Source organism: Festucalex cinctus, chromosome 19 (genome assembly GCF_051991245.1).
Source record: "Festucalex cinctus isolate MCC-2025b chromosome 19, RoL_Fcin_1.0, whole genome shotgun sequence".
In the NCBI taxonomy this organism is placed as follows: Eukaryota; Metazoa; Chordata; class Actinopteri; order Syngnathiformes; family Syngnathidae; genus Festucalex; species Festucalex cinctus.
In genome coordinates, this window is record NC_135429.1 from 150,526 (window position 1) to 177,284 (window position 26,759).

The following is a 26,759-nucleotide window of genomic DNA, read 5'->3' on the forward strand; positions in this document are numbered from 1 at the left end:
TTCTTGGAGGCCAGTGCACATTTACAAATTTGGCAGGAACATTTTACAATCAGCAATTCAAGAAAAAACATATCACACACACACACACAGCGATTCCTCGAGTTACGTCGTCGTTCCATTCCTACGCTAGCGATGTAACCCGAATTTCAACATTAAAGTCAACATTAGACATCAAAACAATTTGCATAAAAAGTCTAAAATACAATAAACACAAATAAAATAAGATGCTGTGCGACTGTCCTACTGATGCTAATGTTTGTCGGTTGCTTTCTCTCCTTTCTGTGATGTCTAGCTTGGTTTCCGCGGTAACTGCTTTCCTTTTGGCTGGACCAACATTGATAGAAGACGTTGCTTTCATCTTCTTTGAGGCCACAAAGTGGAAACATGTGGGCGAAAAAGACAAACACGTCCCGACACGTGAACGAGCACTTGCTACGGGCTAACGAGTCGACGAGGGGAGAACACTGCGACTGCGGGCGAGGAGCCAAAATGGCGGACCGGGCGTCAAAACGTCTTCGGTCCAGTGCGCCGGAACTCGAAGACTCCCTGTAGCTGATAAAATAGCTCGTTTTGCTTTTTGTTTTGTCCCTATGCATTCAGGCCGAACGTTTGACTTTTTTTTCCCAGTGAATATTTGAGAAAATGTCGGACATACTGGCCTCCAGCTCCACTTGCTGCCGTTGACGAGAACAGAACAACAAGGCGGCAATTCTTCTTCGTCGTCGTCATGGTGGTGGCAGAATGCATCAGCGGCTCAGCAACCACGCGCCCTCTAGTGGACAAACGTTGCATGCACATCACTCTGTGGGGAAACTCGACAGCATTTATTGTTTCATTTGGAAGAGATCAGCATTTTTGTTTGTTTTTTCATATCGTCCAGTAAAATGAGCCTAAAAAGATAGCAAGCACAAGATGGCGGTGTAAAAAGCGTTTTATTGGAGGACGACACAAACGTAAGCCAAAAGTGACGCCTGAGATGAGACGACGACGACGACGACAAAAAAGAAAAAAGAAAAAGAAAAACAAAATGGGTGGGGGGCTCATAGAAACAGCAGCGTGTATGCGTGTGTGTGAGGAAGAGCGTGTCCTGGTCCAAATGCTAACTGATAGCAATCAGGTGCTAATGAACTAGCATGTGTGCGTTAGCTTAGCATCAACATTCCTGCTGCGCCATCACGAGTCATGACGACGACACGCGACTGGATGGCAGCCAGCCAGTCGCGCTTCCACATTCATCAAGTCAAAGGACACAAAAGTAGTGACGGGACGGACGCAGCCATTTTGAATCTCGCCATGGAGAACGTCAACTCCATTTCTCCTGACGGCCGACATTTTTGTTGGCACCGATCCCGGGTGGCTTTTGGGCGAGAGGCCGGGTTCGCCCCGACTGGTCGCCGGCCAATCACAGGGCACAAACAGACAAACGCGTTTTTGCGCGTTTGCGTCACTGAGCTCAACAGATTTTGCCGTCTGTTGGTCCAATGGGGTAAATGGCACGGAAGAGGCGGGACCGTTTTTGCACAAATGGGTTTTGGTTCCGGTTCGGTTTGCGACGTGTGGGCTGCGTCAAAAAACGCGCTCCCCACTTTGTGCCCCTCGGTTGCGCGTTCGCAACCCGACCGGAACCAAACTGATGTGCAAAATCACGTCCCGCCTCTTCCGTGGCATATTGACCCCACTGACCTTCGTCAGCAAGCACGCCCCGCCCACTAAATGCGACAAGCCACACCCTCCACATGAGCTCAAGTGCATTCACAGGAATGACAAAAGTTGTCAAATCTTCCCTGCATTGTCAGCAAAGTCAATAAAGAAGAATGTCAATTCATATTATTCAAGGATACTTGACTCAGAGAACAATTTTCAGCAGTGAAAAAGTCATATTTTGTTCACAATGAATTTGATAATTTCATTATTTTTCATGGACAATGAATACCTTTCAAAAGTCATTTTTCTACTTGCTGTCGACTGATGATGACGAACGACATCACCTGTGCCGAGGAAGTAGGTAACGACCAATCAGGGCTCACCTGTTTTCTGGGTTTGCTCAATGAATACAGGTGATGTCATCATCAGTCGACAGCAAGTAGAAAAAATACTTTTGAACTCAAAGGCAAAAAGGTGTAAACATGGTTTTTAATACTTTGTCCTTCACTCCCAAAAACGTATTTATACATTTTGTGTGTGTGTGTTTTTATTGTATTTTTATTTTTATTTTTTAATGCCAGAGCATACAGAAGGCTTAAAGCAAAGGTAGTTATTAAATAAAAGGGCCAGCAGGTGGCAGCAGAGTATAAAAGATCAACCAGGGCCATGTTGCAACAAGCTCTTTTTGACAGTTTTCACCAGGAATGTGAATACTGATGACACTTAGCTAAATTTTAATGCTAATTGCTCCAAAACAGGAACAGATAAAACAGACTTCTTTGTTTCCTGATGAAAGAAGCGACACTAATCTTTCTTTTGGTAGCTTCCATGTTTTGATAGCAATCCAAGACAATAATCTGTGGGCCAGTCAAACAGTGAAAATGGCTGCAAGTGAATGAGGTCAAGGTACTAATTGGACATAAAAGTGACATTACAAAATATCAACTTTTTTTACTGCTGAAAATGAACAATATTCATGGATCGATATGACCTCATGGTTTCAATGTTTTGTTGCCATTTGTAGTCAATAGCAAATCAACAAACGTTAGCGTGGACGGTTTTCTATCGTTAGCCGTTGGCTAAAAACAACAACATGACGTCGTCGTTTCGGCTCATTTTGGAGGGATTGCGCTGCTCCGATGACATTTGTTGTCGTGCTTTCAGGCTTGAGGGAGGGAAGAAAACGGACACAATCGCTTCCGGCAAGGCAGAATCGGAGACGTTATCGGTGCATCCCGAAAAACAAAACTATGCACACTGCGTGTGCGTGTTGGAAGTTTGTCGGTGCGTTTTGGTCCGCTCGTGTGACATGACAAACGCGCGCGAGTGTTCGCAAAGAAAACAAGTTTCGATGGCGTGTTGCGCGCAGGACCACTTCCAAAAAATACATTTCTTCTTTTTTTTTTTGTCTGATTGAACGCGATGATCCCAACCCCCAACCGGCTTCTCTTTCTCAGCAGGGGATTGGTGGGCTCGAGTCCAGCAACCGCTCACATCGCATCAACAACTCACTCGAGTATTGCCAAGCGCTCGCACGCACGCACGCACGCACGCACGCACGCACGTTCTTTTGTGTTCAAGCGGTGGAAGCAAGCCATTTGAAAACAAAAGAATCTCTCTCACGCACGCACGCACGCACGCACAAGCTAAGAACAAAAGTTCCAAACTGCTCTTTTGTCTGACATTTTTTGCAACATCTGCACGGGACTATGAAGAGCCAAAAATCTGCAAAAACTCCAGTTGGGCAGTGAGAGTGGGTGTGGCTAAAGCTACTTACAGCAAGGAGGAAGGGGGCAGTGCCAAAAGTGTGTTGCAGTTCAGTCCTCATGGCAACCCGCCCCCCCCCCCAAAAAAAAAAAAAAAAGTCGCAAAGTCAACATGAGCGCATTGGGGAACAAAAATGGCTGCCAGCTCCGCCCCGCCCACGCTGACATGAAATGGAGACCCAACCTGAGCGGTCACGTTAGCCGCGGCAGCTAACTGTAGCAATGGTTTCGGGGGACACGCCTCCTGGCCATCGGAGACGGGTGGCGGCAGCCAATCGCAACGTGGCAGCCGGCGGGAGATGAAAAGATGATTGGTTGGGGTTATTCGCACCTGGAAAACAAACAAAAACAGATTGTCACAACGTACACCTGGATAGTTCCTCCAGCAAAAGATGCCATCATTTTCAATCGTTTGTCAGCGTGACGCTTTCGTGGCTCGGGCGCCACAGGGGGGCGCCGACAAGACCCGCTGCCACCGCCGCTATTTTGGGCACAAACGCGGATCCGCTTTGTTTGAGAGTGCAGCAAAAGCAGCCAAATATTGCACACACCTGCCAACTCATCGTTCAAACGACACAAACACAAAATGGCAAACTTCAAAAGGACAAAAAAATGCAGCAGTCGTGCCAGGATGTCGACTGCACGTGCGAAACAAAAAGATGGTGGACTGATTGATGGCAAAAGTTGTGCGGATGTTTGCCAGCGAGCAGCAGCACCGACGTCGGACAATCAACAACCGAGCGCTAAACAAAAAAGGGATCTGAATATTTGTACTTGTTAAAAAAGAAAATGGCCGCGTGTTCAAAAACGGTGACCAGCCCACCTCCGGCCTTCTGCCAACTGCCTCCGAGTTGGAAATGTTGTCGCGTTGACACGGCAGGAGAAAAGCGGCGTCGAGTGTACGCTGGTGTGCGGTATACGCTACCTGCCAGCCAGGCGGTCTTGGAGCTCGCCATGTTGCGGCGCGCCAAGGCCGTTAGCTGGCTGTTCCGCCAGCCAGCCCAGCTCCGCCTCCAGAACCTTGGCCCCTACTTCCTGGCAGCCGGACGGAGCCCTTTTGTCCGGGAGCCCCGCAACTCCACCGTTGTTGAAAAAGTCGGCGCGCAGCGTTGAACGGCCGTCGCAGAACCAGCGCGCCAGGTCCACGCGGGCCAGTCCGGGCCAAACCTCCGACGGGCTCGTCCCTTCGCTTTGAGCAAAATGGTCCTTGGGCAGCGCCGCCGCCGCCGCCGGCCAGCGGCAATTTGGAAGGGAGCGCGCCGAGCCACTTTTGCGATCCTCCGCACCGAAGCTTAGCTTGTGAATCCCGTTGAGGGGCGGAGTCGCGTCTCTGTCCAGCTCCGTCCTCTTGGTGCCCATCGAGTTGAGGAGGGCCAGTTCCAGGTTGTCCCGGAGCGCCCGGCGCTCAGCAAACCAGCCGTCGATTTCCCGGTGGGACAGACCGGTGGCGAGCGCCAGAAGATCCACGTCGCCGTGAGAGAGGAAGCTGTTCCTCAGGAATTGCTCCTCCAGAATCTTCAGCTGCGCCGCCGTCTTGCCCTTCATTCTTTCCAGCAGCGGGAACTGAGTCGGCACCGAGGACTTGTGCTGGGAATCGCCGAGCGGAAGCTTGCCGCCCTCCGTTTGCGCCAGCCCGTTGTTGTGCGCGGGTGTCGGCGCGTCGCCGGGACACTTGGAGGAGGTCCCGGACGTCCCGTCGCCAAAAGCCGTCGCGGCTCCGCGCAAACCGCCGTCCTCGTCCGCACTCGGCGGTTCTGGTCTTGGAACGCCGGCGGGGACTTTAGCCGGAGTGTGCGCGGACTGGATGATGGGGGGCCTCCTTAACTGAGGGGTGACGAGTGAAGGTGAATTTGGGAACGTCACATTCGCGGCCGGCAGAGTGTCCGGAAGCTCGTCTTTGGGAAGGCGGGGCAGGAGTAATGGGCTTTTAAATGGCGGGGCAAAGATGGGCGGCGGCGCAATCGTTGGCCTCGTTAAGGACTCGGGAAAGACGATGGATGGCAGTGACACCACTGGTTTGGTTTTGGGGTTTCCTGACAAAGGGAGAAGCTTCCCCTTGGTGCACGGAGATGATGATGATGATGATGATGAAGATGAGGTCATCAAAGGCACAACAGCGGGCGACTTCTTCATGTCGGTTGTGAAGGGCGTCACTCCTGCCGGCGGAGCCATGGGACGGTTCTCTTTTTGAGAGGGCAGCAGAAAGCCCTTTTCTTTGGGCTCCCCTTGACTCGGGGCGACTGCCATGACGGGTCTCTTAGACTCGGGACCACAGTGAGCCATCAGAGCGCATCGTTTCGGCGCATGACCGGAGCCGACGGCGACTCCGGCGGGAACGTCGGCAGCGAACGGGAGCGTGCCGGAACTTGAGGCGGCCGTTTGCAAAGGACGCGCCGCGGGGGCAGACGTTGGAGAGGCGAGACTCGTGGACGGGGCTGTGAAGGTGTGATGGGCCGCCGGGATGGAACCGTTGAACATCTTCTTGCGGGCCTCCTCCACCTCTTCCGGGGACCAAGTGATTCCTTGCTTGAGCCGCTGGGTGGTGAACCAAACTTTGATTTGCTCCTCCGGGTGCTTGGAGGCGGCCGTCAGCCAGGACAGCTCGGAGTGCGTCGGGTAGGGGAACTTGTTAAAGGAGGTGATCAGGGTCAGGTTGTGGTCCAAGGTCGGGTTGTATTTGCTGCTGTGGAGGGGAACGGCGATTTTTGGTTGGCAGTTGTAGTTGGGCGGGCGCTGGAGCACGGGGGCGACGTGGGACAGGTCTCGGAGGACGGCGGGCTCGGGAATGATGACGGTGCCGTTGATATTGAGTGCCGCGATGGGATCCTTCTGGACGGAGACTCGCCCGCCACCGTGGAGACCCTCCGAGGCGTCTGGCGATTGGACGGTGGTGGATAAGCAAGGCGGGAAGACGGAAGCGTCACTTCCAGATTGCTCTTCGGGATCGGGACGGCCCTCAAACTGGACGGCCTGTTCCAAGATGGTCTGATTGTTCTTCTTGATTCTCCTGAACTTGAAGTTGTTCTCGTCGGGATGGAGGCTCTTGTTGTGCTCTGTGAGAAGCTCAAACTTTTTGGTGTTGAAGTCGCAGACGGCGCAGTGATACATGGGATTAAGAATCACGTCGGGGTGGCTGGAGTCCACGTGGGCTTTAAAGTCTTGAAGGTTGGGACACCAGAAGGGGCAACATTTGCACTCGTAGTCTTTGGACTTTCTCTCCTGAGCCTGGAGGTCAGATTGAGACGACGATTCCCTTTCCTGCTTGTCTTCTTCACCGGACTGCTTCTCTTCTAACGTGTCAGGGTGGAACTTTGCCTGGTCCGGACCTTCCGCCTTCTGATGGCTTGCCTCACAGGGCTCAGACTCGTCCATCGGATTGTCACTGGACATTTCCATATCCAGAACGTCCACATCCAGCGCCTCCTCGGGGTCACTCGCTCCGAGGACCTGCACCATGCAGGGGTTGGAGGACTTTCTGCGACTGGGCATAACGACGACCTTCAGGGTGACGACGACGACGGGCTGACGTCAGTCGGCTTCGAGCGCTTCTCGTGGACTGCGACGGCCGGCCGGGCCGAGTGCGAGAAAGGAGGAGAGTGTGTCGGGGTGCCGACCCGGGCTCCGCTTGGCATTGGCACCGGCGCTGGAATGTCAGCTGACCAGGACTTTGTGGGGGCTCATTCCAGACCTGCACGAGAGAAAGAGAAACAAGTCAGTGCAGAGGAAGCCAATGTGCAGAGACCAAACGGCAACAAGACCAAGCTCGTTGTTGGAACGGGCCGCTTGGGTGACCAGCTGAATTTTGGTTCAGCTTGAGCCGTTTTGTTCACGCCAGCATCTGCGCCAAACCTGGCCAGGTGCCACCCGCCGGCCACACCTGGCCCGGCGGCAGTCTCAGACCGACACTCGCGGTCCTCACGCAAAAAACCCCCGCAAAACTGGCGCAGAGTTTCACTTTCTCTTTCTGCAACTTTGGACCCTGCCCTGCTCGCATGCTCTCTTTTTTTTCTTCCTTTTCAAACATCTCAACTCGGGCTGCAGGATATTGAAAAACAGGCCATAGCCGATATAGTGATTTTCCGAAAGAAATGCTATTTTTATGATCTCGTGAAAGAACGACATTTTTCCATGCGGCAAAAGAAGCAAACTCAATACATTGGTAATGAATTGGAATGACCTCTGGATAATGTTCAACTCTTTTGGTGTTCCGACGACGTCTGTTTTGCGTTTGCATGGAACCAAATAAAAAGCCAAATAAAAAGAGAGGCTGAAGAGGGGATTTTTTTTCCTGTCGTGAATCGTAGCGGTCGCTTCGTCTCCTCGCCAGCTTTCAACTGAGCGTCTTCTCGCCTTTTTTCTCACGTTGAATAAATGTCAACTCGGTGGACTGAAGGGACTTTTTCGTCCCGCATTTGCTCACAAATCAAATCTTCGAACCGGCGTTGACCTCCACAAACGCGACCTGAAGTGAAGCGAGCCGATCAAGCATCATGACATCATCACGTGATTGACAGTCAGTCGCAAGGGGGGGGGGGTGCTTGAAGTGGGCGGCGGCCTGTCAGCTGTGAGGAAGATTTGAAGAGGAGGAAGATGAGAAGAGGAAGATGATGACTCTTCTACCCCCACCGCCCTCCCCTCTCCAAAAAAAAACATCCTTTGATCATTTGGGTTCTATGACAAAACTTGATGAGGTTTCATTTGCATGACTTGACATGATGAAGAACATGTCTGTGCGTGTGGGGGGCTGTTGATGTTACCATAGCAACAGCAGCCGAAGAGACACAATGTGCCCTTGTGGCATCACACAACACGCGCACAAGAAGTGATTGGCCCTCAGCAAACAGGAAGTGATGACCGACAAACGTATTGGAGCTCAGGCAGCAGAAAGATTCTGTTGCTGGCAGGAAAAAAAAATCAATTTAACGATGAAACGAGGACCATTAAATTCATTAAACGCACGCACGCACGCACGCACGCACGCACGCACGCAGACGCTCGCGCGCCTTCTCCCGGTAGTGCAGTTGGGGTTGTTTCCATGGCAACGGGCCCAGTCTCATGGCGACGGCGGCGTGACGGGAAACCAAAAGATTGAGCCGAGTAACGTGACTTTCAAACAAGACCGCCGTCTCCACTTTCGGATAAGTGCAGCGCGTCTTGTCCAAGGAAGAAGAAGAAATATTTGGCGCCTCCCCTTCAATCTCCACCGTGACATCATTCGTCCAGAACGTTGTTGAAAGTAGACAACATGGACAACGAGAGCACCACTGCCACCTACTGTAGTGGATGCGGAACTACAATTTATACTTCTACATAAAATACTTCAGAAATGGCCAAATAATTGAAATGTGTAACAGTCTGATTGACGGATTGTTTTTAGTATGTTCAATCAGTTCAACAAAAAAACTAAATAAAACATTTGAGAGTGTGCCAGCAGGGGGCGCATTTGGCCCAGTTCAAATCCTGCAGCAGACCAATTGCCAGTCAGCGCCGTCCGCTTAGCAACTCCTGGAAGGGGGAGGAGCCGGACGCCAGTGGGCGCAGCCTGTCTGTCGTTGCACACGTCTTTCACAAGTCAGTTCATTTCATTTCCATTCTTTGGCCTGCGCTTGCTTTTCGTTCTTACAAGAGCAGAAGCAAAACGAGCCACTTCAGTCAACAAGGAAAAAGTGCACATCAACTTAAGACATGAATGATTTGATTCAGCTTTCAATTCATGTTTGACTCATCAATGAATCCGATAAAAACACAAAATAAAGTTTGCTTGATAACATTCAGTCGACATGTTCACCGCAAAAGCAGATATTTGCAAATGTCTTATTTTGCAAAAGCACATAATCAGTCTGTTTTCAGGGCTGACTACAAAAACCCGAGATTTCGTAGGATTCATGGATCAATGATCATGAATTTGATCTGATGGCTGAATCGACTAATTGTCGCGCGTCGCCTCGCCGCCACGTTGACGCGTTCTGTTGCGAAGGGTCGCAAGGTGACATCCGCAACATGTGAAGCCGCCGCAACTTTTGCTTCCGCTCCGTGCTCATCTCCATGGCAACCCGCCTTAGCAACAGGCGATCGATCACGTGCAAGCAAGCCAGTAAAAAGGCGCACACGCATGCGCGTGTGTGCAAAGGCGCGTGGCAGCCGGCGGCCATCTTGTGAGATGCCGGGGCAGATTGTTGCTTATTTTTAGTTCCGTGGCTCCCTTTGGGCGCTTTTGGTGAAACGAGTTTATCCGGAAACGGCGCCAACAGTTGGATGTTTGTGCTCAGCAAGCCGGGTCACATGATGTTTTGTTTGGTTAGAGGGGGGCGTGGCCAAGGCAGCTGCTGCGGTCCGATTCATTTCACAAGGCAACTTGCCCGTCTTTCAACTCTTTTAGGGCCTTTGAAGACCCACCAACAAACAAACAAACAAACAAAAAAATCGTTTTCTCTCACAAATCCACCAAAAATCTATTCAACAGACAAAAGCAATGTTTTGTTTCAAGCTTCTTCAGTCATCAGCAGAACACGAGCTAAAAAAAAAAAAAAGAAGCCATTTCTGATCAAAAAGCCAAGCAGAAGAGTGATTTTGAGGCACTTTTGTGTCACCTCCAACTACAAAACAAGAAAAATAGGGCGGCAAAGTCATCCTTCAACATTCACTCCACAAACTAATTTGCTCACAATCGATTTTCCAAATCAAGCTGGAAGCAAAAGCAACAGCATACCTTGGCAATTTCGTACGAAACGTTGCATTTGTGCCGCTCGTCCACTAGACGGCGCTCTAAACGTGTTCAATCCGATCCGGTTCTTGCGTTGGATTCGGCTCAGCGCGTCTGATCGGAATCAGCGTGAAAAGAAAGCACGTCAGTGGGACAACATCTGAGCCCGCCCCCAAATTCAACTTGATCCGAGCACGTCACAAGATGGCTGACGTGACACCAAATTGGAACAAGTTGCCATGTCCTGGCGGTGGCAAGGAAAAGTTTGTTTGGCGCACGCCTCAAGCATGTGTGAGACACAAAACAACAAAAGTTGGGGCCAAACGAAAGCCGCCTCCATTCAAGTCCCCATTCGATTTGTTCCGCAAAATCGCCACAAACATTCTCACGCCATGACAAATTATTCAGAAAAATAAATAAATAAATAAATAGCAAAGCGTCCAACGTTGGCGAGCCACGCCTTTTTCTCCGCGCTTCCCGACATGGACCCCGTGACGTCACTCCGACCAACGCTCGAGTCCCGCTGCCCACATTTGACACCTGCGCCACCACAACAAACTCAAAAGTGACATCACGACACAACTTATTCACACTGCTGGACTCGCCCGTGGCCGCCATAAGATCAAATGTCACGCACATGCGCAGAAACAGGCACACGCGAATACACAAACAAGAACACACGAACTACACGAATGTATACGCAACCATGAAAACAGACACAAACAGTCCAACACACGACGTCACACATATACACAAAAACGCCACAAACACGTGTCAAAGCACAGAAAAGAGACACGCGTACACACTGGCAGTGTGAGTTTACCTCGGATGACCCCCGTCTGATGTTAGCTTAGCATCGTCACACGCTGGCGTCCAGCAGGAGCAGCGGGAGGAGGAGGAGGAGGAGGAGGAGGAAAAAAAAAAAAAAAGCACTGGAGCGAGCCCGCAAGCTCGGCCGAGACGAACAGAACCGGAGCGACTCGTCAAGAACCGCTCAAGCTAAACAAGTTAGCCTGCTCGCCATGTAGAAGCTTGGCGGCTAACGGCTAACATTCGGGATGCACTTTCACCGGGGGGGGGGCGAGGGGTCACCAAGGGGGCGGGGGTGTCCACCAAAGTCCCCCCCCCCGCCCCCGAGGAAAAACGACGGCGGCGTGACGTGACGACACAACAGCAACTCTCGTTGTTCACGCTCCCGACACTTCGGCTCCGATGTCGACAGCGGGCAGAACCGAGCCGGCAGACGAGCGGCAAGAACGGCGCGCTGCCCGCTGCACGGCCGCTCGTCAAACTTTGACTTTTGCTCCCACCACTTGTTCGACATGTGGCCGAGCGGAAGCGCGACAAGTTGCCCGAGTGTTCTTGCTTCTTACCTGGCGGTGTCGCGTGCGTCAAGCTCGTCCCGTCTCGAGCGTCGCAGCGAAGGATCCAAGCAAGCAGCGATTGGGAGCGCGCGCGCGCGCGCACACACGCACCAAAACTCGCGCTGCACGACATGTCACGTGATCTGCAACGTCATCACTCGTTTGTATTTGTGCAAAGTTGACGGCCCCGCCCCCCTCCCAGAACGCGGAGGTCGTGACGATGACTGAAGGTCTCAGGCCTGACGTCACATCTCGCCTCGTGACGTCAGCGGCCTTTTGCGTCAACGTATGACCGACGACGTACAAGTGTGGCAGAGGCGACACCTGCACGTCGCCGACAGAACTACGCGTGCTGTGCATTGCGCGACCTCTGACCCCGGGACGGACGTGATGACGACATCAACGAACGTCCAACATTTTGGACACATTGCAAAAGATCAACTTTCAAGTTTTACTACCGTAAAAGGTTGTTTTTTTTAACTGTGGCGCGCGTGCCCTCGTGCGCGTGTTCGGGTGGGTGGGCGTGGTCTCTGGAGGACGGGGGTCAGATGAGGTTGCCAGGCAGCGAGCAGCAGCCAATAGGAGGAGAGCTTGGCCAACGCTGCTTAGCAACCGAGGCAAACGCGTGCAGCGGCTGAATGGAGGCACCGGGGTGAACACATGAAGCGCAGGGGTGGGGCTATCGGGGCCATCTCTTCAAGTACACAGGAAAAGATGAAGCAATGAAAACAAAGAGGTGAGCGCATGAAAACAAGTGGGGACAATATGAAGAGGTGAGCAGAGCTGGAGATGAAAAGATGGTGACGACATGAAGAGGCGGAGATCTGAAGTGGCAAAAGGGATGGAAACATGAATGACCAAGACTTGAAGAAATGCTGAATTAGGTGAAGACATGAAGGGGTGATTCCATGAAAACGTGACGGTTGTTAGTGAAAAGATGAGATCATGACATGAAGAGGTGAAAATATGAAGCCATGAAATGATGTCAAACATATGAAGAGACAAAGACATGAAATGAGGTGAATACATGAATATGAATACATGAAAAGGTCGTGAAGAAATGAAGAGGTGAATAGATGAAGCTACAAAAATGTGAAAAGAGAAAAACAGCTGACTTGAACAGAAATGAAAACATTCAAGTGTGAAGACATGAAAAGATGGTGACGACATGAAGGAGTAGATAAGTTCTTGTACTCTTCCGAGAACTTCCTGTTAGGATGCATCAGACTTGGACTGTTATGTCATTCTTTTATTATTGTGTGGACAAACTGGACAGGAAGTTGTCCAAATAAATTACTTTGACTGCCACAAGCTCATTCAAAGACTTCCTGGATGTCAAGCGCCATCATTTCCGAGTGACCAACATTTATGGACGGCGGCCAATTAGACGACGGAGGTGTGGCCTCATCTGCGGCCCTCCCGGAAGTGCTGTTGAACGACAAGCAGCATGTACAGAGATTACATGTGTTAGCGACGTTCCCTCGTCCGGACCTCCTCACACTGACGTCACTTCCTGACGCCACCTCTTCTCAGCCTCCTCTCGGGCCCCGCCCCCTCATCCTGGGGGCTCAGCTCCACTTCTGAGCGCTCCGTGTCCAGCTCCGGGTCCCGGACGGGCCGCGGCGGCGGGTAGTCGGGCTGGTAGTAGCGGTAGGGGTCGTCCTCCTCCGCCTCGCCGTAGTTGGGGAAGATGTTGGACGGCAGCTGGACTGCAGGAACAGCGGACGCCGTCACTCAACTCGGTCCATCAGTCAGCGCAGCCGCACTTCCGCGTTAGCGTAAGCCCCAAAGCAAGACGTTACCAAGACACTCAAAGAGGTTTTGATTGGGTTAGTGGGACAGGAAGAGGAGGAGCATTGGATGAGCGAGGAACGCGGCCGACTCCAGACACAAAGCGTCACGGCCCGGGTGGGTGGCCTTCGCCGTCGTACCTCCAACGTTGTAGCCCATGCAGGAGTTCTGGTCACAGTAACCGGGAGGCCCGGCAGTGCCCACTGGGCCGGGAACCCCGGGACGTCCCGGTGCTCCTGGATTTCCAGGTCTTCCCGACGAGCCCTGGCTGCCGGGTCTGCCCTGGCCCGGAGGACCTGCGGCGGGTTGGCGGGTCGGATGTGAGGAGGACGCCACTTCTTAGTGTGGAGGACAAACGATCGGAACGGGATTGATTACCAGGAGGTCCTGGCGGTCCTCTGGGGCCTTGAACTCCCACACCAGCAGAACCCTTTTCACCCCTCTCGCCTGGGGGACCTGCGCACACGCATGCACACTTGTCAATGTCCCCGTCGGGAGTTGTCCGCTCAAGGCGCCGCACCTCGTTCTCCAGGTTGGCCGTTCTGGCCGTTTTGTCCGGGGAAACCGGGCCTTCCAGAGGGGCCCTGTTCCCCCTGGGGCCCTGGGGATCCATTTCGACCAGGCTCTCCGGGAGGTCCCGGGACGGTGCGGACTGTCACAGACGAGCTGGGCGCGTGGTTCAGGATGGCGTTAAACTGAGCCATGTGACCTGCAAGCGGCAATGCACCCGTCAGGTGGGTTGAAATAGGGCCCCGCGGCGAGCTTGCGATGCTAATACACTCACTCTGGATCAGCTGCTCGCACACCTCCCTTGCGATGGTCTGGACCGTGGCCGTGGACTGCAGGTCACCCTGGCAACGCAAAACCTCAAAGTCAAGTCAGCGGAGGATAGCAAAAACAGCAGCAGATTGGAGAGAGGGATGGCGTACCCGTTCACCTTTGTCGCCCTTGGATCCTTGCGGGCCCTGCACCGAGAAGGAAAACGTTGACAGCACAAACTTGTCAAGACCTGCCCTGATTGATCAACCACTAGCAATGCCCTGCACTTCCTGGTTGATGTTTCATGCTTGGACTCACCGGCGGTCCCAGTTCTCCCTGTTTTCCCGGAGGTCCCGTGTTACCGGGGGCCCCGGGGACTCCGGGGCCTCCCTGCGTTTGAGAAGAAAGTGCACCAGCGTCATTTATACCGCGACATACAATAAGACTTTGCATCGTTCCAAACCGCTTACGATGGTTCCGGGGGGGCCCGGTCGCCCGGGGGGGCCATCTTTGCCCGACAGCCCCTGCGGACGTAAAAAGAACGCGTGTGAGACTCAACAAAGCAACGCTGATGACAGCGCGACTCACCCGGGGGCCAGGAAGTCCTTCTCTGCCGGGAACGCCCACTCGGCCGGCCACACCCTGAAACGCAGAGGTCACTCCGGGTCACCCACTGGCCAGCCAGGTTTGGAAATCGCACGACGTCGGCAGCATTTACCTGCAGACCCTGCTGACCCGACTCTCCTTTCTGTCCTTGCTCCCCCGGAGCACCCTGCACGTACGTACACATGTCGTGACACGCGTGAAGACGCACACGTGCTTGCACGCTTTTGAAATGCATAAGCTTCAGCATGCGTGACGTGCTAGCATCCCGGGGGTCTTACTGGGGAGCCTCTGATGGAGCGTCCGCTGGGCCCCAGTGGTCCTGGGGCCCCCTGGGGTCCTGGTACTCCGGGCTCACCTACTGCTCCAGCAGGCCCCTGGAGGAAGGGGTTTAATCAAGAAGTGGATCTGAAATCCCGGTCGACATTTGGATCCAAACTCACCACTGGACCGGGCACTCCACGGTCACCTCGGGCTCCTCGGATTCCGGGCCCGCCCTAATTGAAAACAGGCAGGATGACGTGCTGAATTCAGCATGTCGAAATGCAAACAGTGCGTGTGTGCGTGTGGCTCACGGGTGGTCCAGCAGGCCCCGGGGGACCTTTGCTGTCCTGCGTGCAGGTGCAGGCCTTGGGCATGGCAGGGCACTGGGCCTCGTTGCGCTGGGTGGCGTTGGCATACGAAGAGGGCGGGCGGGATGGCCGTTAGTTGATAGCGCGTGGCCGCGCAAGCATGCGGAGGACTCACCAAAGCAGGAAGTTCGCAGCACTGATCCCTGGAGGCCCACGAGGTGCTGCACATGATGTCGAACGTCTGGAGCTCAAACTGCAATGCAGCGACTGTCAGTGGCGGCACCAACCCCAACCCTGGACCCGGACCCGGACCCGGACCCGGACCCGTCCCATTTGCTCTTACCGGTGCCGAGTTGTCCTTGCTCCCTCTGGAGCGGACCATCCTGCCCAGAACTTCCATCCCCGCCGTGCTGATGTTGCCCGCCGCCTCAATGGCCTTGGTGGACACGGCCTGGCAGTCCACAAGTACGCTGGCGCTGGTCTTGCTGATTACCACATGAAGCTGCAGAGAGGACACTGTTTGGTCGACTCGTCTTCTTCACTTGAGGACAAGCGGTCGCAAAAGCCAAAGCCAGCAGCGGCACCTGACCTTGTGAAAGCTTCCGTGGAACAGTTTCTTGACGTGCGGACCCTCGAAGGTGACGGTCTGAAAGTGTCCTCGGTAGTCGTTGTTGAAGAAGGTCAAGGTCTTCCCTCCATCTGCAACGTCAGTCCGCACAAGTCAAGCGGAGCAACGACATTGGACAGTCATTATGCACCAAAGACTCACTGTCCAGGATGACGCCCACCAGTGGCTGGTGGTCCTGGTCCAGGACCTCCCAGAGTGCAAAAGGCTCCTGGGGGGTTTCAGGTAGCAGGCGGAACAGCAGCGTAATGGTGTAGTCTGAAGGAAGACCTTCGGGGTGGAGGAACCTGAGGGAGGCGGAGCATCCTGAACGAAGGTCACAACTTGCCGGCAGATTCCTTGCACCTGAGACGAAGGACAACCTGGTCGGCTGCGCCAGCAGCGCGTCGCCGTGCAGGCGGAAGCACGGGAATGCGTTGAAGGTTCCGGGCAGCATGGACACGCCGGCCAGGCTGCTGTAGCGATCCTCCAGCAGCCCAAACAGCCCCATCATGCGGAATCCTGCCAAGCACCGGAGGACAACCTCAAAGGTGACGGCCGTCTCACAGCGAGATGCTTCAAGTCTTACCAGGAGTGCTGGCGCCGTCCATGGCCACCAGAGGACATGCTGAAGACAGAGAGAAATGCTCTTGAAGTAAAAAGTCCCGATGAAGGCGCCGGACTGGTGGGCGAGCGCTCACTCACTGGCCGTGGCAGCTTCGCACACAAAGGTCACCAGCTTCTCTTCGATCTTCTTGACCCCATCCAGGTCGTCCACAAAAAAGACGTGCCTGTCGCTGGGCTTGCTGGCGATACTCACCAACTCGCCGTAGTCGGCGTCAGCGAAGCCGATGGCGAAGACGACCGAGCCTGTGGGCGACGGGGACGGGTTACAGCTCGGCCCTCACCTGCCGGGACAGGACGCGGCGAGGACCTGGGCGGACCTTCCAGCTGCATCTCCTTGGAGACCTTGTTGACATCATCCTGCGATCGGCCGTCGGTGAGGACCACCAGGACCTTGGGGACTCCCCTCCTGACTCCGCCTTCTGCCGTGAAGATGTTGTCCTTCACGTGCTGGATCGCGCGACCTAAGCAGACAGACGGACGCCATCGCTCCAGAAGGACAAGCCGAGCGCGGGGGGGCGGGTCACGTGATCACGGGTCTTGCCTGTCTTGGTGTTCCCTCCCTTGTAGGAGATTTTGTTGATGGCGTCCAGGAGGCGCTCCTTGTCGCGGTACGCGTTCAATGCAAACTCGGTGCGCGTGTCGTCGCTGAACTGAGCGATGGCGACCTGCGGCGCATCGGACTTGCTGGGGTTAACGTGTTGGTCACGTGACATGAGTGGTGTGGAAAGCGCCCAGGCTAGCCGCAGCATTTTGAGGGAGTCCAACCTGTGTGCCATCAGGTCCAATCTGGTCCAGCGCCCCAGCGGTACTGAACAAGAAGCTGATGATCTTCAGGAAGTTGTCGTCACCGATGCTCCAGGACCCGTCCACCAAGAACGCCAGGTCGGCCTTGGCTGCCTTGCAGACTGCACACGTTGCCGGAATGTCGACACGTGACGTCAGCCATGTCATCTTTCCAGCTGTTCTTCCCGCTTACTCTGCTGCCCCCTGTTGGCTTGCTAAGGTCGCTTACCTTCCTTGGCAGGGGGAATTGTGGGTAGTGGGGTGGTGCTTGGCGGCGTGGTGGGCGCTGGGGTGGGGACAGCGTCTGTACAAACAGTCGTGTCACATTCCCGCGCCACCAGAGCGAGCGTCGTCAGTCGGCGGCTACTCACGAGTCCGCTCGCTGGTAGACACGGCCGGGCCTTCGCTTCCGTCCTGCAGTTGGGCGTAAACGCTGACCTCGTACGGCGTGTCGGGCCTCAGGTTGCCGAAACAGTGCCGGCTGGATCCCGCGCTCAGCTTGGCTTCCTCCACGTCACCGCCTGACATTCGCAGGCTAAATCGGTTTTCCACGTCTTCCAGCACACGCTTCAAGGAGCCTCAGGACTCAAACCAGCAGGTTCAACAACAACTTTTTCCTGACCTCGGCCCCAACTCACCAGCGCCCCCTGGACTCAATCAACTGCACTGTCCCTGGATTAACAGCATTCGTTTTTCACTTAGCAGATAGATATACAGGTTGGGGTCTATCCATCATCTACAGCTTATCCGGGGCTGGGTCGTGGGGGGCAGAAGCATTAGGAGGGAAACTCAAGACTTCCCTCTCCCCAGCCACTTCAACCAGCTCCTCCGGCGGGATCCCAAAGGCGTCCCCAGGCCAGCCGAGAGACAGACGTCGCTCCGGCGTGTCCTGGGTCGACCCGGGGGCCTCCCGCCGGTGGGACATGCCCGGAACACCTCGACAAGGAGGCGTCCCAACCTGATGGCCGAGCCACCTCAGGTTGGGGTTAAAAAAAAAAAAAACTCAGTGAATTGAACCTATTTTCCTTCTTATAGCCTGATAGTGATTTCTAAAACCATAAATCGATCCTTTGAACACGTCCAAAAAGAGAATTTGACTTCAGTGCCTAAATGTTTCTTTTTTGTATCTTGACATTTTCTTGGAATTGACCCGGCCCATGAAATACGACATACATGACAATTCTGTTCTCGTCTTCTGCTCGAACGTGATCTCATCTCAAAGGAGTGTTTGTTCTGGTCTGTTGCCAGCAGGTGGCGTGTGACTTACTGCCGGCGGACTGGACGACAAGCCTGTAGGCGGCGGCGTGTCTGAGCGGCTGCCACTGAACGCACATGCCAGTCGTCCTCTGCTGGTAGACGCTCAGGTCGCTCACGGCCATACGCACTGCCGGGGCAACGGCCGCGCGTCAGTCGGCTTCAAACCGCCACCGCGCTTCCAAGGGCGGCGCACGCCCAGACACTCACGCGTCCTGGCCCGGCCCGACAGCGCCTCGCTGGACCCGCTGCCGTAGGACGCCAGGACCTTGACGCCGTACTCGGTGCCGCTCAGGAGGTTGACGATCATCATGGTGCTCACGTCCGCGCCCACGAAGGTCTCCAGGGCGGGTCCGGCGGCTGCAGCGGGCGGGGACGGCAACGACGGTTGGAGGGCCGCTTAACGAGCGCGAGCGACGAGCGGACACACTGACCCGACAGCGGCTGGTACACCACGCGGAAGCCCGTCGTGGGAGAACCGGGCGGGAGGTCCCAGCTGATCCGGAAGCGGTTGTACCACTCCTCCGACACGCGCAGATTCCTGGGAGGCAACTGCGGAACTGACGGACGGGATGGAAAAAAGGAGATGGATTAGCGGCAAAGGCGACATTTTTGCACCCGGCCCGTCACCACGCTAACAAACGTACGCGTGCGTCCGCTGGCCGTGGCCGCGGCTCCGTCTCCATCCAGATAAACGGCCGTGACGGACACTTTGTACTGCGTGTCGGCCGACAGGGGTTGTAAAACCAAACTGGTCTGCGTGGACGGAAGCATCCTCTGACAGCACAAAAAACAAACGAGACGTCAAATTTCAAAGCTGGTCTGGCGCGCACCGCGCCGCGGCCCTTTTGGGAACGGCGAGACAAACGTCGCAGATATCACGGCGAGTCATTGCGAGGCGGACGCCACCTTGGAGTTCCGTTGCAAAATGGCTACTGGTTGTCCGGTCTTGACGAAGCCATCGCCGATTGGCTTGGCGGAGCTCCGCACACCAAATTGTTGTCGGCCTGCTCCGGAAGCTTTTGGAGATCTGGATCAAGAACTCCAGCTGAACGCTGGCGTTTCTCCACATGACCACCGCGGGGGTAACGGGACCGTATGCCCAGTGCAGCAGTGGGGGGACGCTGATATCGAGCAAATTCCAAGCACAAAGTTGCTCCTGGCTTGCTGGCCACTCGGCGATGGTTCCGTCACCAGCATGTGCGGGTTTTTTCCCGGCTCTCCCTTTGGGAAGGCGACTCTTGCTTTGCCCGGTTTTTCCTTCCTCCCGCTCCTGGCGTCATCCCCAATCTCGTCGGGTCATCGTTTCGCGTGATCGGATCTCGTCTTGCTTTGCTCAAGTCGACCTTGACGAGGTCTCGGTGTCCCTCCATTGCTGCTCACTAATCTTTCAATTTGATTCAATTCGATCCCAATTTTTCATTCAGAACGGATTTGCCATTGAAAATGATTTGATTGACAATCAATGTGTCGTCATCGGCTCCGGTCAGTCTGACTCGTTCATGCTAATTAGCTTGCTACTCGCAGTACTTTAATCACTCAGAAGAACGTCTTTCCAACTCCCGTTGTCTTTGACAGATGACATCATCTTACCGTCTCTTGGTCGCCGTCCGCGCTGCCGTAGCTGAGGCGGTAATGGCGGACGTGGTGGGCGTCGGCCTGTTGCCATGACACTCGCAGGCTGAAGGCGCTTCGGTCATCGACGGTCAGGCCCCGCACGCCGGAACGAGGGGCTGCGAGCGCAAGCACGAGCCGCCGCCGCGTCAAAGCGCTGCGACTGGGCGGGGCTTAACAAAACGGGACGCTCACCTGCGATGCTGGCGGTCGCCGTGGCAACGGTGGTGCTTCGCTCCGCTACAAAGAACAAAAAAGCAACTCAATCTCCTCACGTGCCTGAGAGTCGGCGTGCGCGTGCGCGTGCGGGCCGCACCCGTGTATTCGAGGAGCGAGACGCGCTCGCTCTCCACCTCGTCGGCGTAGACGGCGCTCACGACGACCTCGTACTCGGTGGAGGGGCGGAGTCCGCTCACCGTGTAGCTGTTTGCGTCCACCAGCACCTGACAACACACACGGACAGCTTGAAGCTCCGCCCACCCCGACCGACAGGCCAAAAGCCAAGCGCGCCCACCTCTCCGCTGTCGCTGGCCTCACCCGGGCCAGCGTCCGCGGGCGCCCACCCGAGGCGGTAGAGAGCCACGTCGGCGGCGGGCGTCCGCCACGACACCCGGAAGCCGCCGGCGGTGGCGTCGTGGCTCCTCACGTCCGCCGGCTCCGGAACGTTGCCTGCGCGCGCGGAAGCCACCCGAGTGCGTGAGCGTGCGTGCGTGACGTCGCCGCGGCGACGGGCCCAACCTGTGGTGAAGCTCCGCGTGGCCGGCTCCGCTCGTCCCTCGTCGTACGTGGCCACCACGCCCACCGTGTACTCGGTCAGGGGGCTCAGGTTGCTTAGCAACCAGCTGGTGTCGCGGCCCACCTCCACCTGCGCGCGTCGTCATCATCGTCATCGTCATCGTCGTCATCGTCATCGAGTCGTTTTGCGCACCTGGTTGCTTTCCACGCCGTCGCTGCGGGCGTAAACGAGGCTGTAGCCCGTGGCCTTCCTGGAGGCGGAGTCCCAGCGGAGGTGGGCGGAGCTGTGGCCCACGTCCGTCACTCGCAGGTCGCTGGCCGGGAGCAGCGCCACTGAGCACACGTCAAAAACGGCGACTTTTTTGGTTTTGGAACTTTCGTGAAAGACGACATCACACGAAAGAAGCATATGGACGACCAAAACTGATGATGACATAAATAAATGTCAACACAAAAATGATCTATTATATATATATCGACAGAAATAAATACATTTGTATTTCATTTTCAAATTGGATTTTTTTATTTCTGTTTTTATTTTATAAAAGTGAAAAAAAAATGTATTTATTTATGACTTTTTTTTACATTTTTTTCAAATCTTATTTGTTTTTATGTACACTTTTTATGTCCGTTTTGGTCCTTCCGACGCCGCCAACGCCTCAAAACCAAAACAACCCAAAAACCGCCGGCATGCCGAGCGGCCATTTTGAGGACTCACGCGTGCTGATCTGCCCGGTGACGGGGTCGCTGGCCTCCTCGCCGTACATGGCGTACACCGTCACCGTGTACTCCGTCGACGGCGTCAGGCCCTCCAGCTCCGCCTCCTCCACGTCCGCCGCCACCTTCACCTGCCGCGGTCGGCGTGCGATGACGTCATCGTCCTGGAATGACCGCATGGTCTTCTTTGGCTCTCACCTCCTTCTCGTCGTCGGGCTCGCCCTGGCTGAGCGCCGCGTAGAGGATCATGTAGCCGGAGGCGGCGGGGGCGGGGCTCCAGCGGACGCCGATGGTGTTGTGGCTGGGGTCCAACAGGTCCAGGCGCTCCACGGTGGGCAGGGCCACTGCGGCGGGAGGGGCGAGGGCGGTCAACACGGGATTTTGGGCCTCGGCGTCGGCGTGCCGGCGACGTACGCGTGGCGGCGCTCCCCCTCAGCGCCTCGCTGGCGGCGCTCCGGAACACGGCGAACACGGCCACCTGGTACTCGCTGACGGAACTCAGGTGCTCCAGCAGAACGCTGCGCTCCCGGCCCGGGACCACCTGAAAAGCGCCACGGCGTCAGCGAGCGGCCATCTTGCCGTATTGGGGGGGGGGGGCCAAAAGCAAAAAGCGTCCACCTTCTCTTCGGGTCTGCCGCCGCTGGCCGGGTAGTAGACCACGCGGTAGCGCTCCACCTCGCCGGCCGGCGGCGTCCACGACACGCGGAAGCTGCGGGCCGTGATGTCGGAGGTCACCAGGTCACGGGGCGGAGCCACGACTTCCGGCGGGGGGCCGGCTCCGCCTTCCACTGCAAAACAAACCTGCTGAATGCAGCGTGTCGGCCATATTGGATGTGTCAGAGCGCTCACCTCGCTTGAGATGAATTTTACAGCTGCACAACGAATGTAAAAATGTTTGAACATGAAATTAAGTGCTTGCGTGTCAATTTTCCACTCTGCGTCCTTTTCATTTTTGTTTTAGTCAATTTGGAGAGAACAAATAGAATTGACAAATATTTTTTGCTCTTGATATTCATTTTTTGCCGATCTCATTTTCCAAGCACGAAACCAGCCGCCACATCCAAGATGGCGTGGCGTCAAGGTACCCGCCAGCTCCTCCAGCGTGCGGCAGACGCTCCTGGTGAGAACGCCCACGATGTCGCTCATGGCGTCAAAGTCGGCCACGTTGTAGACGTGCGTGCGTGCGGGCGGCGACGCGATGGCCTCCAGCTCGTCCTCGTCCGCGTTCTTCACGCCTGCCGAGGGAGGGAGCGAGATGAGCGAGCGCGAGCGCCGCCAGCCTACCGTCGCTGCGCGCGCCCGCGTCGACTCGCACCGATGGCGAAGACGCGGATGCCGGCGTCCCTCAGGGTCTGCGCGGGCGGCGCCACGTCGTCCTGGGACTTGCCGTCCGTGACCAGGATGGCCACCTTGGGAACGCGCGCTCGCGAGCCCGACTCCGCCTTGAAGCTGTTCTCCAGGACGAAGGTGAGCGCCAGACCTGCGCGCAGGTTTCAAAGCGCTAGCGAGCTGGCTACGGCGGGAGGCGACGTGGCGTACCGGTCAGCGTGTTTCCGCCTTTGTACGGCAGGTTCCTGACGGCGTCCACCACGGCGCCTTTGCTGGCGTGACTGTTGAGGTGCCACTCCACCCTCGGCTCGCCGCTGAACTGCACCAAGCCTGCCGACGCGCCGCAGGCGTCACGCGCGCGCCGCTCGCTGGCTCGCTGGCCGCGGCGCCGTCCGTCCCGGCCGCTCACCCACGCGCGTGTGCTCGCCGTCCACCGTGAAGGCCTGCACCAGCTTCTCCAGGAAGCTTCGGACCAGGCGGAAGTTGCTGCGGCCGATGCTCCACGAGCCGTCCACCAGCATCACCACGTCGGCGGCGCCCGGCGTGCCGCACGTGAAAGCGTCCGAGCCTGGGCGCAAATCGGCAAGCCTTCAAAATCAAACCTTTGGCCATCAAAATCAAAACAAGACAAAATACGCCTCATTTTGGACTTCAATTTAAAAAAAAAAAAAAATCTGTATATATTTGGACTTAATATTAAAACAATGCAAAATCTGGAACTCATTTTGGAGGTTTCAAAAAAAGAAGAGAAATCTGATTTTGGACTTTTAAAAAAAAAAAAAAAAAGAGAAATGTGGGTAATTTTGGACTTGAAATGAAAAATAAAAGTGAAAACAAACAAACAAACTTTTGTTTTCTGCGAGCAAGTGACAAATGTTAGCAAACGTGGCAAACGGTTGTCGACGTGGCGCGTCGGGCGAGCCCCAACGTGTCCCGGACATCTTGAGGCCACTTTTTGTTGTTGCTGTTTTTCGTGCAAACGCAAATTTAGGAGCCCTTCAGAACGCCCGACGACGGCCGTGGGGCGTTCAGGTGCAACGTTGCGCACGTTGCGCGCCCGCCGGGTCAAAGTTGAGCTTCTGCCGATCGTTGAAGCGTTCCGGGAGCTCGTCCGGTCTCGTCTGGTCTCGTCTCGGCTTGTCGGATTGCCGAGCCGTGACATCATCCAATTTCGCAAGGCTGCGGAATGTTTGGCTTTCGGCCATCTTGTGCTCACGTGACCAACGTTTGATTGGCACTTTGGCGCCAACAAAATCACAAATGTTTTTCAAATGATTTTTTGGGTTTCATTTTTTGACGGGTTTTGCCCAGAATTTTGGAGCGGCGCCGACGTGCGGGGACAGAACGCCGCATGATTGACAGGTCGCCGGCGCAGGCGGGAGCCGCGCCCGCCGCCTCAGCCATCCGACAAGTGCTGACAAGATGGCGCCGGGTTGCTCCGCCTTGACATACGAGTGAGTTCCTCGCCGCTTTGGGAGTCGCAAGCCTTTTTTATTTTGGCCAAAATGGTCGTTCCCAGCCGGGACAAACTCAAGTGGGAAGTCGACTCATTTCCTGCCGTGGCAGCAAAAAGTGACGTCACTTCCTGGCCGTCTCACCTTCCGCGATGGCGTTGACGTGCGCGGCGGGGCCGCCATCTTGTGGACTTTGGGACTGAAAGGGTTCTCGTCCGGCCCGCTCAGCTGAAGCAAACAAAAGACACGTCAAGCGCCAACGCGCCGACGACCTCGGCCAATTGGACGCCTTCACCTTGGTGCTTGGCCAGCAGCGGTTTGCTCCTCAGCGCCCCCCTCAGGGCAAACACCTTGAAGACGTAATCTGTGCTGGCGTCGAAGCTGTCGATCAACAGCTCGGCGTCCTCTTTGGCCACGCCCACCTCCGTCTCCTCGCCGCCTGTTGGCAAGCGCGCGTCCGTCACCATTTTTGGGTGCCTTTTTTTTTTTTTTTGGCGTGCGTGCGTGCGTGCGCCTCACCGGGCCGCGTGCTGTAGGCCAGCACGTATCCGTCCAGCGGACCTTTGGGCTCCTTCCAGGACACCAAAAGCTCGGTGGGACTCAGCACTTTGCTCCGGAACCTTCTCGGGGAAGACACTGAACCAACGGCAGCGAGGACACACGTGACCGACATGGCCGACACGCACCTCAATCAAGATGGACGCACGTCTTGATATGATATGACCGGATTAAGACTTGTGAGGTCGTGAGGCGGCCATATTGCTCCTCCCAAGAAAAGGTTCTTTCTTGCCATACGTTTACAGGATCCAAAATTGGAGAACATTTGAGACAGAAACGGTGATGACTGATGCGGTTTTAAACGTATTCAACATCAACAAAAAGACGGCAGACATTTGACGAGTTGCCTTAACGCACGTCGAAATGCTTCATGATGTTTAGCACATCTCGGATCAGTTTTGTTTCGTCTGCTGGCGAGGTGGGAGGAACAAGATGGCCGCCTGGTGACTTCAACAGCTTGCATTGGCGCGTGCAGGCAGCAAATTGCTTCATCCAATTCATTGACAAAAAAACTCGTGTACATATTAAAACGGAAACAACAGCCAACTATCGGCAAAGAAGGATGGAAATTAAAAAAAAAAAGTGTGCACAGCCAAAAGGACGCGCTTTTCCCGCTCATAGTTGACGTTTACTTGCAATCAACTGAAAAGATGTTTGCGGTCAAAATAAACATCACATTTGGAGCTTGAAATGTGGACGGGAAACAAGTAAACGCGCCAGCGAATGTGGATGATCACGTGAGGGTGATGAGCGCGTGAATGATGATGATGATGATGATGATGAAAACTCACCTTGTGCTCGCGCAACGTGGGCGCGCATCAACACCAGCAAGCCCAAAGTGACGATCCAGTGGCGTGACGTCATGGCGAAGCCGCACTTGCCTGAAACGACGCGAACGAAAAGAAAAGAAAAGAAAAGTTGGCGGCAAACGCAAACGTTAAACCTTCGCCCAACAATTGGCGCGCGTTTACCTGACGGGCGATTGGGTGTGCTCAAGAAGCTTCCGGTCGCTCGGCAGAACCCCCAACTGACGTCCGGTCCGCTCCGCGCGTCCCGCTGCTCTGAATCTGAACCTGAACCTGAACCCGGCGCACCCGCAGCCGGAAGTGCTTTCTTTCAAAATACCACCGTGACGTCACCTGCTGTTGCTCCTCTGCCTTTCAACGGGTGTCCCGCGCGGGTCAGGTGCAAACAACGACGTTGACGTCATTGGGCGTTCGGCACCTGCGGCTTCATCCCCTTCTGCCACTTTTGCACCTTTCCACGTGTTTTACTTTGCAGGTAAGTCGGCGCCACTTCCTGTATGCGCGTGCGCGTGCTCCTCTCTCGAGTCGGTTGGGACTTGTTCGACACTTTGCTTGTTTTTTTTGGGGTCTTTTCTTTCTCGCCGTCATCGCCCCGAAGGCACTCATTCCGAAGGTTAGGCCCCTCCCCCCCCACGTCCCGGACACGCCCCCACGTCGCTCGTCACCGCGGAATTTAGTTTGGTCTCAACAAGATGTCTTCAAAAAAAAAAAAAAAAGATGTCTTCAAACAAACCTGGTATTAAAAATAAAATAATTTCCTTTTCTATTTAATTTAGCATTTTTCATTCCTTTTGCATTTTGTGGTTTCCATTTTGACACTTGCTCTTGTTTTATTTCTACGTGACCGAAAGAGGGCGCCAAAATCACGTTAATGGCAGAGGACTTTCTGAAACGCGATATTTTTTTTTTTAAAACATTAGCTATATTTATTTTCCTTCATTTTGTCCATTAAATCTTTTACGTTTGCATTTTTGTCTTTTCCCCTTTTATTTTGCATTTTGTTGTTTCCATTTAATTTTGATACTTTCTATTGTGTCTATTTAAAAGTTTAGACATACAAAACAAACATATTGACT

General features: G+C 54.9%; 2 protein-coding genes across 6 annotated transcripts; both read right to left on the minus strand.

Annotated features, from left to right (window-relative positions):
* Window positions 1-913: 913 nt before the first annotated feature.
* On the minus strand, window positions 914-11,632 carry LOC144006996 (zinc fingers and homeoboxes protein 2-like). 3 transcript variants are annotated; one of them, XM_077506225.1, is made up of 3 exons: window positions 11,487-11,632; window positions 4,336-7,098; window positions 914-3,741 (listed from the first exon to the last, which is right to left on the minus strand). In XM_077506225.1, exons 2-3 carry the CDS (start codon window positions 6,897-6,899, stop codon window positions 3,732-3,734), a joined length of 2,574 nt encoding a protein of 857 aa, XP_077362351.1. In that variant the 5' UTR covers window positions 6,900-7,098; window positions 11,487-11,632; the 3' UTR covers window positions 914-3,731. The 3 variants fall into 3 exon arrangements, with proteins under 3 accessions (XP_077362351.1, XP_077362352.1, XP_077362353.1); XM_077506226.1 differs by lacking the exon at window positions 11,487-11,632 and adding an exon at window positions 10,937-11,182; XM_077506227.1 differs by lacking the exon at window positions 11,487-11,632 and adding an exon at window positions 10,120-10,894.
* Window positions 11,633-12,711: 1,079 nt separating this feature from the next.
* On the minus strand, window positions 12,712-26,328 carry LOC144006991 (collagen alpha-1(XIV) chain-like). 3 transcript variants are annotated; one of them, XM_077506206.1, is made up of 49 exons: window positions 25,849-26,321; window positions 25,669-25,758; window positions 24,839-24,955; window positions 24,615-24,758; window positions 24,464-24,547; window positions 23,275-23,433; window positions 23,076-23,195; window positions 22,852-23,016; window positions 22,622-22,771; window positions 22,155-22,324; window positions 21,951-22,077; window positions 21,735-21,880; window positions 21,538-21,667; window positions 21,013-21,152; window positions 20,823-20,949; window positions 20,599-20,753; window positions 20,401-20,527; window positions 20,280-20,324; window positions 20,064-20,203; window positions 19,118-19,247; window positions 18,905-19,030; window positions 18,681-18,830; window positions 18,484-18,600; window positions 17,588-17,737; window positions 17,446-17,520; window positions 17,199-17,338; window positions 16,975-17,098; window positions 16,751-16,894; window positions 16,512-16,676; window positions 16,396-16,434; window positions 16,190-16,328; window positions 15,972-16,114; window positions 15,792-15,901; window positions 15,546-15,704; window positions 15,378-15,455; window positions 15,206-15,292; window positions 15,074-15,127; window positions 14,912-15,007; window positions 14,746-14,799; window positions 14,616-14,669; window positions 14,498-14,551; window positions 14,346-14,417; window positions 14,198-14,233; window positions 14,053-14,119; window positions 13,789-13,977; window positions 13,647-13,724; window positions 13,409-13,564; window positions 13,001-13,186; window positions 12,712-12,905 (listed from the first exon to the last, which is right to left on the minus strand). In XM_077506206.1, the coding sequence occupies exons 2-49, from the start codon at window positions 25,739-25,741 to the stop codon at window positions 12,844-12,846; spliced, it is 5,553 nt and encodes a 1,850-aa protein (XP_077362332.1). In that variant the 5' UTR covers window positions 25,742-25,758; window positions 25,849-26,321; the 3' UTR covers window positions 12,712-12,843. The 3 variants fall into 3 exon arrangements, 2 of the variants coding, with proteins under 2 accessions (XP_077362332.1, XP_077362333.1); XR_013280010.1 differs by lacking the exons at window positions 12,712-12,905; window positions 13,001-13,186; window positions 13,409-13,564; window positions 13,647-13,724 and having other exon boundaries at window positions 13,915-13,977; window positions 14,206-14,233; window positions 25,849-26,328; XM_077506207.1 differs by lacking the exons at window positions 20,064-20,203; window positions 20,280-20,324; window positions 20,401-20,527; ... (14 more) ...; window positions 25,669-25,758; window positions 25,849-26,321 and adding an exon at window positions 19,380-19,523.
* Between the last annotated feature and the right edge of the window lie 431 nt (window positions 26,329-26,759).

What these genes read in the sequence shown, in the direction of transcription:
- LOC144006996 (XM_077506225.1), bottom strand. Translation starts at nt 6,899, where the DNA reads ATGCCCAGTCGCAGAAAGTCCTCCAACCCCTGCATGGTGCAGGTCCTC.
- LOC144006991 (XM_077506206.1), bottom strand. Translation starts at nt 25,741, where the DNA reads ATGACGTCACGCCACTGGATCGTCACTTTGGGCTTGCTGGTGTTGATG. An exon ending in CACCGGGCAGATCAGCACGC is followed by an intron (nt 21,153 to 21,537) that starts GTGAGTCCTCAA and finishes ACGTGTGCTCAG; the next exon opens with TGGCGCTGCTCCCGGCCAGC. An exon ending in CACGGCCAGCGGACGCACGC is followed by an intron (nt 19,031 to 19,117) that starts GTACGTTTGTTA and finishes CCCGTCCGTCAG; the next exon opens with TTCCGCAGTTGCCTCCCAGG.